This window comes from Boleophthalmus pectinirostris, unplaced genomic scaffold (genome assembly GCF_026225935.1).
Source record: "Boleophthalmus pectinirostris isolate CB_2022bp ecotype Guang Dong unplaced genomic scaffold, ASM2622593v1 HiC_scaffold_21, whole genome shotgun sequence".
Classification (NCBI taxonomy): Eukaryota; Metazoa; Chordata; class Actinopteri; order Gobiiformes; family Gobiidae; genus Boleophthalmus; species Boleophthalmus pectinirostris.
This window is the reverse complement of record NW_026571175.1, coordinates 1476337-1492305: the sequence shown is the minus strand read 5'-3', so window position 1 is coordinate 1492305 and position 15969 is coordinate 1476337. Positions and strand designations below refer to the sequence as shown.

General features: G+C 43.4%; 1 protein-coding gene across 1 annotated transcript in view; it reads left to right on the top strand.

Moving 5' to 3' along the window:
* Positions 1–15969, top strand: part of LOC110160831 (tenascin-like) — an 87694-nt gene that overhangs the window by 48897 nt on the left and 22828 nt on the right. Inside the window, 7 exon segments of the mRNA XM_055157569.1 lie at positions 276–2503; positions 2505–3480; positions 10791–10913; positions 12256–12399; positions 12554–12673; positions 14571–14747; positions 15502–15629. Of these exon segments, the coding sequence (XP_055013544.1) occupies positions 276–2503; positions 2505–3480; positions 10791–10913; positions 12256–12399; positions 12554–12673; positions 14571–14747; positions 15502–15629 (3896 nt within the window).

Here is a 15969-nt window from a genome sequence, read left to right as displayed (position 1 = left end):
ACTACTACTACTACTACTACTGCTGCTGCTATTACTACTACTACTGCTGCTGCGACTGCTGCTACTAGTACTGCTAATACTCCCACTGCCTTTAAAATCTCTATGGAACATACACTTTAATGATTGGACTAAGAATATGTTATTCTTCATTTTAGTAGTTGCTCCTGTGTGCCTCTTACTGTAAAACCACTTATAAAACCCACAGATGGAACCACAGCTGTTTAATCTGCCATCACCCTGTTCTTCTCCAAACCCTGATTTTCTCATATCTCCAGGTTCAGCAAACGTTCTAGTGGCAGCTCTGACCGTAGGACCCTTCACTGAGGACACACTAAACCTCACAACTGAAAATAACAATAAAAATATTAAAAAACCCATAACACCGAGACCTGGAAAAGTACCCAAACCCAACATTACAAAAGTGATCCAAAGAATCCAAGTGGCGCCCTCTACTGGTGCCAAAAGAGATAGTTACCCAACGGTCGAATCTGGGACCAATTTAGAAACAAAGAAAGAAATGAACCTGAAGGAAGGAGACACTGGCACCGGTCTGACCACTCCAGAGCCAAAGCGGACCTGTCTTAACCGAGTTAAAGTCACACACGGAAGATTAATCCAAAAGGACAAAACCAGTGGATGTGCAGAGAGCGAGACAGAAGGAACAGCTGAAAGGTCACCAGGAGCCCAAGGAAGCGAACAAGAACCACCACAAAGCAAAGATTTAGAAATACCTGAAGATCGCAGCTTGGCACAGCCATATCCTCTACAAAGACTTTTGACTGACACTTTTAACAAATTAAACGTAACCACATTTTCCATTCACGTGTCCGAGCCTTCCAATATTGACTCAGAAGCAGAAATAGTCGCTGAACAAATCATAAAAGGGTTAAAACCGATTTCTACAATTAAAAAGTCCATCAGATATTTAGACACTCCCCGCATTACCTCTTTGTCATCTGAAAGGTCACAAATTAAAACAGCTTCTCCAACTTCTGCAACACAAATTTCAGTTCTTACAAATGTGGAGACAAATATAAAAGACGACGATAACTCAAGAAACGAGAATTTGGACGATCCCAGACCGGAAGATGACATGGAATCGCCCAGAGAAGGAAGCACATCTACATATCGCCGAACTCAACCCGGTCGCACAATTGTTCGTCGACCACGACCAAATTTGTGGCATTTAAGGAACAAAACTGGACTTATTACAAGAGATAGCGATGCTTCTTTGCCCTCATCATCTAAAATGACTTCAAGTTCAACAAATACACCATTCCCTGTCACTCAAAAACCATCTTTGAATAGTGACAGTGGAACTGATTTGAACAACGAAGGAGAATCTGAAGGAGCAAAACCAAAGCAAGCGATGGCACCGGGGTTAGAACGTCCAAGTGTACCACATGTGAGACCTTTTCTGAATAAAACTCACCCCAGTAGTAGGTTCTATAGACGCCCGATTCGACTTTTAAACAACAAAACGCAAACGGCAGAGCCACAGGGAGCAGGGGTAGACGGGATGCCCACCACTGTACCTCCAGGAGAGACCGGACCAAACATGCCAAAAGATAGATTCCCTTTAGCCCGAGCAAGTTTTAACCGCTCAAGGCTTGTGTATCCACGGCGACCAAATCAATTTACAGGACCTTTTCAAAACAGGACGCGCTTATTTTTTAGACCACCACAAAGAGGACCAATACGCAAGAACCTGACAGCCGAAAGTGCCCCAAATGGACACCAAAACAGGGACAGCAATAGTGCCATGCAGGATAAGGCTGAGGGAGGAGCAGGGGCTAAAACTGAAGTTTCAGTTTCAGAAAATCCAAATTTAAATGTAGATAATGTTCCAAAATTTGTTGAAAATGCAAAAGATAGGTTACATATTTCAAAGTTGGAAGAAGGCAAAATGGGAGTTGTTAATACTGGACCACAGATTCCAAGCGACAGACATGAACCAGGTAATGAAGAAAGCAAAATCATGAGTCAGACTAATGAGTCTGAACAGCTGAAAGGTTTAAACACAGGGGAAACGGATTTAGGCAAAGACAGCATTGACATTTTTACACAAAGAATTGAAATTGAAAATGATGAAATGGACAAAAATGTAAAAAAGGAAGAGAATGATCCGAACATTTCACAAGATGAGCTAAAAAATTTGGAAAATCGTGGTTCAAGTAACATAGAGGAAGAGGATTTGAGTCTACATTCAGACGATGATAAGGCTGCGAAGGATATTGGTCAAAATAATCCAGAACAACAGCAAACTCAAAATTCAGGCCCAGATTCTCAAGGGACAAACAATTCTGGTTCACCACTTTTTAGAAGACGGTTCAGACCAGGAGTTCAGCCAATGGGAAGGGTGCCACTGCGTTTTCAAGGCAAAATCGCAGCTCGAGATGGCGTCAGTGGTTCAGATCAACCAGAGAGGAGCTACCAAGACGTGGCTGCAACTAGAACACAAGAAGAAACTGAATCCCAAGAAGGTCATGGAATTAAAAATGTTTCTGAAAGTGAAACTAGATTCACCAAAAGATGGAGGTGCATCCACGGGTCAGAGAGGATTACCAAGTCGGACGGTTATTCGACGATTACGACCAAATTTAGATCAATCTGAGAGGATCATCAAAAAAGTGATCACAACAAGAAGACAAAAAGACCCTGATTCCACAGAAGGTCATGGAATTCAGAATGAAAATGAAAAACTAGATTCACCGAAAGAGGGAGGCGCATCCACGGATGAGAGAAGAGGACCCAGTCAGACGGTTATTCCACGATTACGACCAAATTTAGATCCACCGGAGAGGAGCATCAAAAACGTGGTCACAACAAGAGGAGAAGAAGACCCCGATTCTGTAGAAGGTCATGGAAGTCAAAATGAAAAAACAGATTCACCAAAAGAGGGAGGTGCATCCACGGATCAGAGAAGAGGTCCCAGTCAGGCGGTTATTCGACAATTGCGACCAAATTTAGATCAACCAGAGAGAAGCATCAAAAACGCGGTCACAACAAGAGGGGAAGAAGACCCTGATCCCGTAGAAGGTCACGGAATTCAGAATGAAAATGAAAAACTTGATTCACCAAAAGAGGGAGGTGCAGCCACGAATCAGAGACGGGAACCAAGTCGGACAGTTATTCGACGATTACGACCGAATCTGCAACAGTTTCGGAATAAAACCGCGCCCGCCGTGAGGCGTGGTAATGTTTCTTTGCCTCTGTCAAGCAAAATGCATCCAGCTTCGACAGATACGCCCGAGCTATCAGAAGAGAAGCCATCTTTGAGTGACGGAAAAGGAGAAAAACAGTCTCTGAGCGATAATGGACAGGGTGATGACAAAGCTTTAAGAAAAATGAAAGAGTCTGAAGATCCAAGAGGACCGCAGAGGCTGGATGAGGTCTTCTCTGAATCCGATTATAAGCTCACTGTTCTGGGGAAAGGGTCCGGCGTTCTGTCCCGGCTCTCCAAACTGGTCATAAGCACAGGTACAGCAGGGCTAACTACTCTGCCACTCGTGTGAATGTTGTGTCAGCAAACTACATCCTGCTTTTCATTCATAAAATACATGTATCCGTGTTTCCCCCTTTAAAATGTTTCAGCAGCTCCTTTTGTGCGTCTTAGCATCAGTATTGCGTGTAGAATAGCTGCACCTGCAGATATATCGTACAAGCAGCTCTTTCTGTCTTATTGTCTGTGAATCAGGAAGTGCTCTGTTACCATGTTAGTCTTACCCCAGGTGTACACTGACTGATGCAGTGCGGGTTCGGTGCGGTTTTACTGCGACTGACTGCGCTCTCTGCTGCTGTGCGGTCATGATGGGCTGTGGGCAGAGTGCGGAAACTGCACTCCTGAGACAACATATTCACAGGGATTCGCGCTCTGGTTGGGAGTTCACGCGATATATTAGCACAGAGGTCTCCAACTTGTAGCTCAGGAGCTACCAGTAGCCCTCCACTCGCTTCAGAGTAGCTCACCAAGGGATTTCTGAGGCAAATAACTAAAATTTGATTTGATTAAATGCCTATTACCATGTGTCATTCTTATGTCTACCTTTGTGCAATAATAAATGTTTTATAGGCATCAAACTGTACCCCATCTAAGTCTCTAATATTTACTCCATTACTCAGCTAAAATGAGTAGCTCGCTGGCCTTTTCGTTTTGTATGAGTAGCTCACCAGAGAATAAAAGGATTAGCACGTACAAGAAGCTTTTTGGTAAACAACAGCAGCATTTCACACTGCGGCCACTTTCTCGTGCTGTTAGATACTGTGACAATCTACAATAGATAAGTACATTTGCGAAGTACCAGGAGTGTGCAGGGATATTTTATTTTGAAAATACATCAGATGTGTCAGTTCTGTGCTTTGTGGGTGATTTTGTCAGTTTAATGTCAGAGACCGCGGCGCTGTCTGGCAAAATTCTTGTCACAGGCCCGCCGCCTCACCTGCACCCGCACAGCACCCGCACCTGCACCCGCACAGCACCCGCACCTGCACCCGCACCCGTACCGCACCCGTACCGCACCCGCACCTCACTCGCACCATAGAGGTATAAAGTGAATGAATAATGTTCTGTAAAGCGTCTTTGGGGACAGAAAATGTCTATGAAAAGCCCTATATAAATAAAGACTTACTTACACCGAGGTCAGTGTGGCAGGGTGCTACTGATTTGAATGACTTTCTACGTCTTTTACAGTGTTGGGGAGTAACATATTACATGTACTGGAGTTACGTAATCAGAGTACAAATTATGAGTAACTGTATTCAGTTACAGTTACTGTTTCAGTGAGTGGTAATTGGATTACAGTTACTTTGTTGAAATAAATGGATTACATGGAGGTATTTTCCTGTTTTCACATTTTGGGCTATATCTCATTTTTTTAAATTTTATTTTGATAATTCCACTCATTGTCGGAAACCCAAACAGAACACGGCAGTAAGAGCGATGTAAACGTCTTGTTAACGTTGGTGGCGTCTGTCACACAGTGGACGAGGTCATTCATAATCATTCTTGTTGATAATCTGATTCTGCATCCTTTTGAGTAAAAAACATCCAATATTACTGATTTTACTGGGCTGGTGCCTTTATGTTTGTACTGAAAGTGATTTATTATAATTTTTTTAATAAACAGTATGACACTAACAGTAGGTGGACATAATTGAAGGCAGCAATGATCTCATATAAAAAGCATTTCTCTGTCAATAATATTTTGAATCTGATTAAGGAAAGATTGGGCTTTTTATTGTCTTTTAGCAGACAAAACATCTTCGTCTTTGCTTCTCTACAGCAAATACCGGTTCATAGAGAGTTGAGCTCAACAGACAATTTGAAGAGAACAAACAAGAATTTTCAGGATGTGGTTGCTTCATTCTTGTAGTTTTAAGTAATCCAAAGTATTCAGATTACGTTACTCACCTTAATGGATTCCGTTACAAACTACATTTTGGGGTATGTAATCTGTAATCTGTAGGGGAATACATTTTAAAAGGAACCTTCCCAACACTGGTCTTGCGGGACCCACACGTGTCTCGAACCGCACCGCACCTGCAGTCAGTGTACACCAGACATGACCATGACAGCAAAACCTCCACTCTGGTCTTTGTGTGAGAGTTGTGAAAAGCGCTCATGAAATCATTGTGAATAATTAGGGTGCTCTAAATGCATGAGGTAAGTGAGGAATAACTTTGGACCACTGCAAACTCTTTTAACAAACTAGATCTGTTTTTCACGTTTTTTAATGCAGTAAAGTCAGGTGAAGACAGGGTGAACATAGGGGGCAGTATTTTCAGATCATTTATTAAAAGAGCACTATTTAACCTTTCTGATAAATAGATGTTATTGCTTTACCTAGAATGTTATCTGTTTCCATGGAGACGAGCAGGAGACACTACCAGGCAAAGTTACAAGTTAGATCTGCGTAAAGTGACCCCGGCAAGACGAAGAATGCATGTTTTTTTTTTTTTTTTTTTTTTTTTTTTGAGCAAGGCAAAGCAACGAAATCTCCAAAGAGCCAAAGAAATAGCGAACGCCCACAGGAGAAATGTTTCGCGGTGCGTCTTGAAGCGTTCAGGGGGAAACACTGTCATCTGTGCGATTCGTCTAAATGTGCTGACGTAATCGTTTCTTAAGCCTTCATCTCACGTCAAGATCTGAGCTGCTCTTGAAAACTGTACATTCTGAGGGTACAGTTTCTCTCACTGGACCATCGCACTATTTCATTTTGATGTTTGACTGTTTTGTTTTCAGGGCTGATCATTTCTAACCCCCGTGAGTGTGTTTTGGTGCTGCAGGTCTCCGCTTCAGTGTCCATGTTGTATAAGTGTATACTGTATATATGTGTGTGCATATATACACACACACTCCCATAAACATTACATGTGTCCTCATCATCAGTGTCCTGCATCATCGTCTGTCCAGAACTGTGAACATCGTCTCATCTGTTTTGTGTTTTTAAAAGTGTACAAGGGCTTGACAATAACGTTCCACACCAACAGGAGTTATTCCAAAATTCAATTCATATCCACAATTTTAAGCATTGTTTGGACAAAATATACTTTATATCAGATTTTTATCCCAGATGTCCTCCATGTCTCAGCAAACCCAATCCACGTGTCATTCGTTCATTCGTTTTTCAGTATAAAACAAAAAGTGAGAAAATGAAAAAATAATAACAATTATTTGTCTCCAAAACCAAAATGAAAAAACAGATAATGATTTTTTTATTTTTTTTTTCAGTTTTCGATTTTGTGTTTAAATGAAGAATGTAAAAAACAGATAACGACCGTTGGTCGTTTACGTGACTTCTGTGACTGCGATGTCGGACTTTTGCATCGCATACGGACGGAACCAGGACTGATCCAGGTCCGGGACCAGAGGGGACTCCGAGCTTTGACTCCGAGCCTCCGCTGCGTCCGAGCCTCAGCTTCGAGCTCCGGCCCTACTGTGGGCTCTGACCCTCTGGTCTGGTCCCGGTCTCAGTCCCGGTCTGGTCCCGGTCTCAGTCCTGCTCTGGTCCCAGTCTCCGTTCCGGTGTCAGTCCCGGTCTGGTCCCGATCTAGTCCCGGTCTCAGTTCCGGTCTCAGTCCCGGTATGGTCCCCGTTTCAGTTCCGGTCTCAGTCTCAGTCCCAGTCTGGTTTGGGTCTGGTCCCAGACTTGGATCAGTCCTGGTTCAGTCTGTATGCGGCGCAAAAGTTCGACATTGCAGTCACGGAAGTCACGTAAACGGGAAACGGTCCGTTACCCATTTTTTCCATTCTTCATTTAAACACAAAATTGAAAACAGAAAAAAACAAATCGTTATCTGTTTTATCATTTTGGTTTTGGAGACAAATAATGAAGAAAACATTTTTCTGTTTGTTTTGTTTTTTCGTTTTCTTATTTTTGGTTTTATATTGAAAAACAAATGAACGAATGACACACGGATTAAGCCCCATCACAACGATTCAAATGTACAATGTCGTACAACAGTAATACGCACTTGAATAAGAACTGAACCACTAACCTGCTGGTTTGTGGGTGCATACACATTTAACTCCTTGTACATGGTTAGTTAAAATGTTAATTGACCAAGAACTAAAACGACACAAAATGTTGACCTCCAGTTCTTTTTTATTGAGTATAAAATCTACCAGATAAACAGATTACCATGTTTTTCGGATTATAAATTGCTCCAGAGTATAAATCACACCAGCCAAAAATGCATAATGAAGAAGAAAAAAACATATATACACCAGACTATGAGTTGCACTTTTTTGGGGAAATTTATTTTATAAGGAACCAACATTTCATCATGAAAGTCAAGTTGTAGTAATAACAACTGAAGAGAGAACAACAGACTGTTAACGTCACATATTTCACAGTTCTTCAGATAAACTATAAACAACAGAACAGAACAAGTTTAACAAACTCTCCATCTCACTCCAAATCACTAAATCCATTCAATTCTTCATCCTCGGTGTCACTTCTGAACAACGGAGAGTCACTTCCTCTTAGCTGTCGATCCAGTGACTTCAGGAAAGTTTCCTGGTGCATCCTCCCGGTGTCACAAATTTCTCACTCACTCCAAACTTTATTTCTGCTGCTCGATTACCATTTTCGGTTGCAGATTTCACTATTTGCAGCCGGACACAGGCTCTTTCTGCAGGAGACATGCACAGTACAGTGAAGTGACAGTGGTACAGGAGGAACAGGAGCAGCAGATACTCACACACAAGACTAGAACCTCTCTCTGCTGTTAGTGTGAAAATTTTAATATATAAGTTGCAGGATCACCCAAACCATAAAAAAAAAAAAAAAAAAAAAAAAAAAGTGTAACTTATAGTCCGAAAAACACTGTAGTTAAAGGAGCTGTATGACTGGCTGTAGGTGCTGGGGTTTAGGTCATGACCGTTCAGATCAGAGAGAGGCGTTTTAGATTTAAACACACTGGATTTCAGCATTAAACAACCAAAATGAGAGAGTCATGTGATGCTTGTTATGCTTTCTGATTGGATAATTGTCTTGAACCAAAACACCAAACAGACTCTATTCACGCTTACGTCACAAACCAGGAAGACGTTTGGAAACATGTGATTACAACTTCCGACAGACTCTGTTTGCTGTAAAATGTTTGACAAAATCTAGAAAAAAATGAGAAAATGTCCCACTTTTCTTCATGTTCATTTCATTGTAGCATTTGATTATGTTCGTCTGGTTTGTGATGTAAGCATGAGTAGAGCCAATTATAACATGAACAACTTGTCCATAATGTCCAATGCTTTTGTAATTAAAGGGATAGTTCGGATTTTTTGACATAAATCTGTATGTCATCCCCGTGAGCAGTGTCGTGCATCAACACTGACTTACCCCGACAGCGTCCGGTGAACCGAGATACTGGCCGGTTTTGGTGCTGATGAAAGTAGTCCAGCAAGTTGGCTGGGGACTGTATAATAAAGTGTTTTTCTTCTCAAAACAAGATGTGTTCAAAAGAGTGATATATTTGCATCACAAAACCATCGTCGCCTAAAAAGTCAGACCTCATAATTGCTTGGCACTATTTTCTTTCCGTTCGTATCACTGCGCTCTGCCGCCAGGTGACAGCCGCGCCTGGTTCACTTTGTTTACTGCTCAGAATGTTAGTGACAACATGTCTGACTACGACACCGACAATAAAGACTTTGCCTTTACCACAAAGACAAGGGGAGATCTTTATGAACCCGAATATACTGATGAAGAATTTCACCAGATGGAGTTAGAACGAGCAGAGAGAGAGAAGAGAGACAGAGAAGTGATACAAGTTGAAGCTGGAGCCGTGAGAGACCGAGTGAGCGACAATCACCATCACGTCATTTAGAAACTCGTATACAGTGAACATAGAGTCGACACTGTGACTGAAGTATGGACGACTAATAGAAACATGAATCATCCACACGTCCACGTAGCTGCTGCCAACAGTGTACGAGACATTTACAATAGTAATAACAGTCGACTTATAAAGTTATGTTTTGTAGAAGCTTCACTGGTGATATGACACTGAGTGATTTACTGCACACAGAGTTACAGCTGATTCTTGAGCCTGTCGTCTTGTAAACATAGCGGCACTTCTTCGTTCTTACCTGGTTTGGTTTCCACATTGAAGCCAAAGGCAAGAAGTCAAAGTTTCCTCAGCACAAAGTCTGTGACAGGAAAACAGTGACATGTGTGTGGAGATTCAGACAGATTTTTGTTGTTGCAGCCTGGAGAATCAAGAGTTCGCTCCATTTTTTAGATATATTCTTATGTATATTATACAAGTTTATATACTTATGTCTCTAGCTCTCTCGTTAGCTCTCTCACATCACGGCGGTTTGCGCATGTAAACACTGCCGAACAACTGCAGAAAGTGATGGATCCGTACGCTGCTGTCACCTGGCGGCAGCGCGCAGTGATACGAATGGAAAGAAAAGTGCCAAGCGATTATGAGGTCTGACTTTTTTGAGGACGATGGTTTTGTGATGCAAATGTATCACTCTTTTGAACACATCTTGTGTTGAGAAGAAAAATGCTTTATTATACAGTCCCCAGTGAACTTGCTGGACTACTTTTGTCAACACTGAAAACGGCCAGTATCTGGGCTCACCGGACGCTGTCGGGGGTAAGTCAGTGTTGATGCACGACACTGCTCAGGGGGATGACATACAGATACATGCCAAAAAATCCAAACTATCCCTTTAAGAATATATCAGCATTAAAATAGTTATTCAAATTAAAATCTATATTGCTCTATTTTTCAATCTACATTATGTTTCCTCTTCAAAATATAGTTGAGTGTTGTTTCATTCACATGAGTTCATCTTTCAGACTGAAAACACTCTGTTCCACCTTGTGATGTCATCATGTGGTAATACAGGAAGCGCTCCACTGGGTTTTGAAACTGCTTATACCTTCACTAGAATCTTTTGGATCATTTCAGCTTTGGAACTGCCAATCTCTACTGAACTAACGGTAAAAAGAGACGTTAACCTGAACACTACATGACATCACAAGGTGGAAAGGAGTGTTTTGAGCTTTGGGGATGTAGACAGACACATGTGAATGAAGCAAACACAACTCCAGCTCTGTTTTTGAGGAGGTTAACAACATTATAACATGGTTTGAAGCTCACAAGAGTCAGTTTTGAACCTTTTGCCATACAGGAGCTGGAAATCTTCCATACAGTTTGTAAAAAGTGTAATATTAGATTCTAGTCGTGTCCCTTGGTTGTTATTGTCGGGCCCTTCGCAGCGTCTTGTTTTGGAGCTTTTATTACATGCTGGATAAAGGCGCGTGTCCCCCCAGGTCCAGAGCCGCCGACGGACCTGGTGTTTGATCACGTCACCGAGGACTCCGTGACCGTCTCCTGGACCAAACCCAAGTCCAAAGTGTCTGGGTTTAAAGTGACATACACCCACACAGAGGAGGGTAAGACGCTGTACAGAGAGGAGAGGAAGAGAGGAGAAAGAGGAGAGGAGGGAAGAGGAGGAAAAGGAGAGGAGGAGGGGCACTTTAAAAAGAGGAGAGGAGGAGGAGGCGAGGCTAAGAGGAAACTATACAGAGGAGAGGAGGAAGAGAGGAGAAAAAGAGGGACACTTTATAGAGAGGAGAGGAGGAAGAGACGGGGACGAGGAGGAGGAGACGGGAGAGGAAGAGAGGGAGAGGAGATGGAGGGGGGGGAGGGACACTTTACAGAGAAGAGAGGAAGAGGAGTCGAAGGTAAGAGGAAACTATACAGAGAGGAGAGGAGGAGACAGGGGGAAGAGAAGAGGAGAGGAGGAGGAGAGGACACTTTAGAGAAAGAAGAGGAGGAGGAGTTGAGGGTAAGAAGAAACTACACAGAGAGGAGAGGAGGAGGAGACAGGGAAAGGAAAAGAGGGGGAGAGAGGAGAGAAGGAGGAGAAGAAGAGGGGCACTTTATAGAGAGGAGAGAAGGAGGAGACATGGGGAGGAGAGAGAGAGGAGGGGAGAGGAGGAGGAGAGGAGGGTAAGAGGAAACTATACAGAGAGGAGGAGGAGACAGGGGAGGAAAAGAGGAGGGAGAAAGGAGAGGAGGAGGAGAGGGAGAAGAGGAGGAGAGAAGAGGCACTTTACAGAGAGAAGAAGAGGAAGAAAAGGGGGATGAGGAGAGGAGGGGGAGACGGGAGAGGAAGAGAGGGAGAGGAGGACGGGAAGAGGAGGGACACTTTACAGAAAGAAGAGGAGGAGGAGTTCAGGGTAAGAGGAAACTGAAACTATACAGAGAGGAGAGGAGGAGACAGGGGGAAGAGAAGAGGAGAGGAGGAGGAGAGGACACTTTAGAGAAAGAAGAGGAGGAGGAGTTGAGGGTAAGAAGAAACTACACAGAAGACAGATAGAGGAGGAAGCGAAGAGGAGGAGAGGAGAGGAGCAGTGGAGGAATAGAGGAAAGGGAGAGGAAACTTTGCAGAGAGGAGGAGGAGGAGAGGGTCAGAGAAACAGAGGAGAGAGTCAGAGAAGCAGGGGATGGAGAGGAGAGGGTCAGAGGATGGAGAGGAGAGGGTCAGAGGATGGAGAGGAGAGGGTCAGAGGATGGGGAGGAGAGGGTCAGAGGATGGGGAGGAGAGGGTCAGAGGATGGGGAGGAGAGGGTCAGAGGATGGAGAGGAGAGGGTCAGAGAAGCAGAGGATGGGGAGGAGAGGGTCAGAGGATGGAGAGGAGAGGGTCAGAGGATGGGGAGGAGAGGGTCAGAGGATGGAGAGGAGAGGGTCAGATGTGGCAGAGGATTCACGTGCTTCTCTTGTTGGCACAGGAGAGCCGTACTCTGTGTCTCTGGACCAGGGGAACTCCTCCATAGATCTGACTCGTCTCTCTCCCGGCTCCACGTACGAGGTCAGCATTCTGTCGGTGCTCGGTCTGGACGAGAGTGACCCCATCTCTGGAACCTTCCACACCCGTGAGCGCACACATCTCACACAGTCAGACACGTTTATAGATTAAAAAAAAAAAAAAACACAAGTGATTTAAACTAAACTAACCTAAAGATGTAAAAAAATCCTGCTCCATTTTATACTCCACTTTATGTGATGAACCTGAACCTGTGTGTGCAGTACCGGATTCTCCCACAGACCTGAGGGCAGTGAACGTCACAGACACTGGGGCTCTGCTGCTGTGGCGCCCCGCCCTGGCCGCTGTGGAGAAGTACACCATCGTCTATGGGTCAGGGACAGGTCTGTGCACTAATGTTCTTTGACTGTTCTTGAGTGGAAGCTGTTGAATGTCGGGGGTGTATAACATAGTCTCGTCTTGAGCACTAAGAGCTGGAGCTGGACCTCAGACCTCAGAGCACGTGAGGGAGTAAATCTGGATGAGGTCTGAGTCGTACTGTGGGGCCAGAACATTCAAAGCTTAAAAACATACAATAAAATCTTAAAATCTATTCTAACACGAACTGGAAGCCATTGCACGCTAAAATCAGGGTAATGTGCTCACATTTTTTGGTTCCAGTTAAAAGTCATACAGAAGAATTTTGGAGGCTGATGCCAGAGAAAAGTGTGTTTCATCTAAAGGAGAGGAGATAAAAAGAAAAAAAAGTGTGACCTGTTCAAATGATTTAAACCATTAAAAAAAATTATTTTAGATAAACGCCCCAAATGATTAAAGCCAAATTTCACAATCACATTTACTTGTTTGTCAAATTTAAAACCACTGTCCATAGTGACGCTGAGGCTGGTGTCAGACTGTTTCACGTGCTGTTTCAGTGAGTCAGTGAGTGTTTTGGTATCACTCAATGTCCTCAGTTTTGCCTTCATTAACTCTTTCCCCCGTGGACGCCTACTTGGAACAACTCATACATATTAGTATGTGTGGGTTGTAATGCCCCCCACCTCCACAGCCTCTGTTTACATGTGAAAAACCGAGCCATTTGTAATGGTCGTCAAATCACGTCTTTAGTGAAACAGCGGAGGTGTCAAAAGACGTCATTAAGGAAACGAGGGAGGGTCGTCAAATGTCGTCTTCATGGGGGAAAGAGTTAAGACTTAAAAAGTTGTGGGCCAACCAATACTTGACATCACTAAGACACTGAAGGAGAGGTATCAGGGGGCAGAAGCAAGTTGTTTTTGTTTTTGTTTTTTTAAGTGGCAGGTAAATTTCTTCATCTGCTTAGAAGTGATAGTAAATGCCATGATTTTTTTGTCTTTTTTTTATTCACTCTGTAAGATTACAGATGTGATCTAGCCCAAGAAACCCGTAGCACCTGTGGAGTCAACAAAAAAACAAAGAAAAGGAACTAAATTCTTCACCTTTTTTAAATTGGCCACATCATGAGTAGATCTGACAGCATGTCCCCATAACAGACAACAGGCAACCAACACAGTGACAAAAAAATTCTCATTATATAGTCTGGCCTAAACCACTAAGCCCCAGACAGGTAAATTTGAACATTTAAAAATGACTAAATATATTATTACACTATTTTCAACTATTTACATTTCATAAACTAATATTGCACATTGTTACATTAGAAAGATCAGCTTTTATGTATAGATACATAGTTAAAACCATTTCTGCAATTAAACCTCCCCTCCCCCAGCAGCACTTGGCAGAGTCCAAATCAGGACGAATTAGTGCCTCCACCAATCACCTCAAAGGAAAGGAAAAGAGGAGTGAAACAAGGAACATGGCATCAAATGAATATAACTGAAAACTTGAAGGTGTACACCTGATGAGTGAGGGTGTGGTCTACAGCTCCCTCACACACTCGGTGGGAGGAGGTACAGAGTGAAAAGAACAGGTGCAAGACTTGAACCCTGGGGGACTCCACAGTTAAGGGGGCGGTGGACGAAGTGCAGTTACATTTGTTTCCTTCACATGTTTGAGTAACCCTTTATAATTAGTCTGTCAAAATGCTCAAAATGCTCTGTTCCACCTTGTGATGTCATGTTACGTTTCAAGTTAACAGCTCCTTTTACCTTTAGTTCTGTAGTGATCGGACATTTTAGAGCTGGAATTATCCATATGATTCTAGTGAAGTTGTATGGAGTTGCATTACAACTTAATGTCATCACAAGGTGTAATGGTGAAATATGGGTCCCTTTTGTCTGAATTGCATTGAATGTACTGAAGCAGCTGAGTGGAGTGTGTGTTGTGTTCAGACTCCTGAGGTGAGAGTCACAGTTTCTGGAAACACCGCAGAAGAACAGCTGAATGGTCTGCAGCCCTCCACCACCTACACTGTCACCATCAGCAGTGAACTGGACTCCCGGAAGAGCAAAGAGGCCAGCACCAGCTTCACCACCACAGGTCAGACACACCGACCTCTCCACTGCCCAAGAAATGGTTTTATTTAGTGAAATTCTCAAGCTTAAATTCTAAGTATCTTCCTAAGGTAAAAGTAACTGCTCTATGCTCTTTGCCTTGTGCTCTTTGCCTGTGCCCTCTTCTCTTTGCCCTGTGCCCTCTTGTCTTTTGCCCTGTGCCCTCTTCTCTTTTCCCTGTGCCCTCTTCTCTTTGCCCTGTGCCCTCTTCTCTTTGCCCTGTGCCCTCTTCTCTTTGCCCTGTGCCCTCTTCTCTTTGCTCTGTGCCCTCTTCTCTTTGCCCTGTACCCTTTGCCCTGTGCCCTCTACTCTTTGCCCTGTACCCTTTGCCCTGTGCCCTCTACTCTTTGCTCTGTGCCCTCTTCTCTTTGCCCTGTGCCCTCTACCCTTTGCCCTGTGCCCTCTACTCTTTGCTCTGTGCCCTATGCCCTGTACTCTGTGCCCTCTGCTACTTTCTTGGCCAGCTCCCGTCAGTCGGTGGCTTGCCCATAGTTGTTTGAAAGCTGTCTGTATCATCCCTCAGTTGCCCAGATCATAGATTGTAATTATAAATGGACGTGCTGCCCTTGACTGGCTTCATTTGACTGGAGCCGGTCGCTATGGGTGACTTCACTCTCCCTCAGTTCTTTTGACGGTCGACGGGTGTGATCCACCTGGACGACTGAGGATCCCACAGACATTTCTCTCTGTGGACAAACCCGTGTGGTCTCTGTCTGGATGAACTCTTTTCTCATCTTCAGGATCAGACGGGGCCGGAGACCTCAGAGCCACCAACGTGACGCCCCGCACCGCCACGCTGTCATGGAAACCACCGTCCAGACCTGTGACGGGCTACAAACTCATCTATGAGACCGAGGGACAGAAAAAGGTCGGGCATAAATGGTTTGATTAATGATTAGTGTTATTAATGATTACTTCATTTAAAGGTGCACTATGTCACTTTTCTTGTGGGAGGTCTTTCTCTTTAATATTTATTTTCTTAAAGCAGAACCATTATGCAAAAATTACTTTTCAGAGCTTTTCACAATCTTTTTCACAATCATTCATTCATTCGTTTTTCAAAATAAAACCAAAAATAAAACAACAATTTTCTTCATTATTTGTCTCCAAAAAAAAAAAAAAAAATCCTTTTTGCAGTTTTTTGTTGTTTAAATGAATAATGGAAAAAAAATGGAAACAGACTGTTTCCTGTTTCCGTGACTTAAACC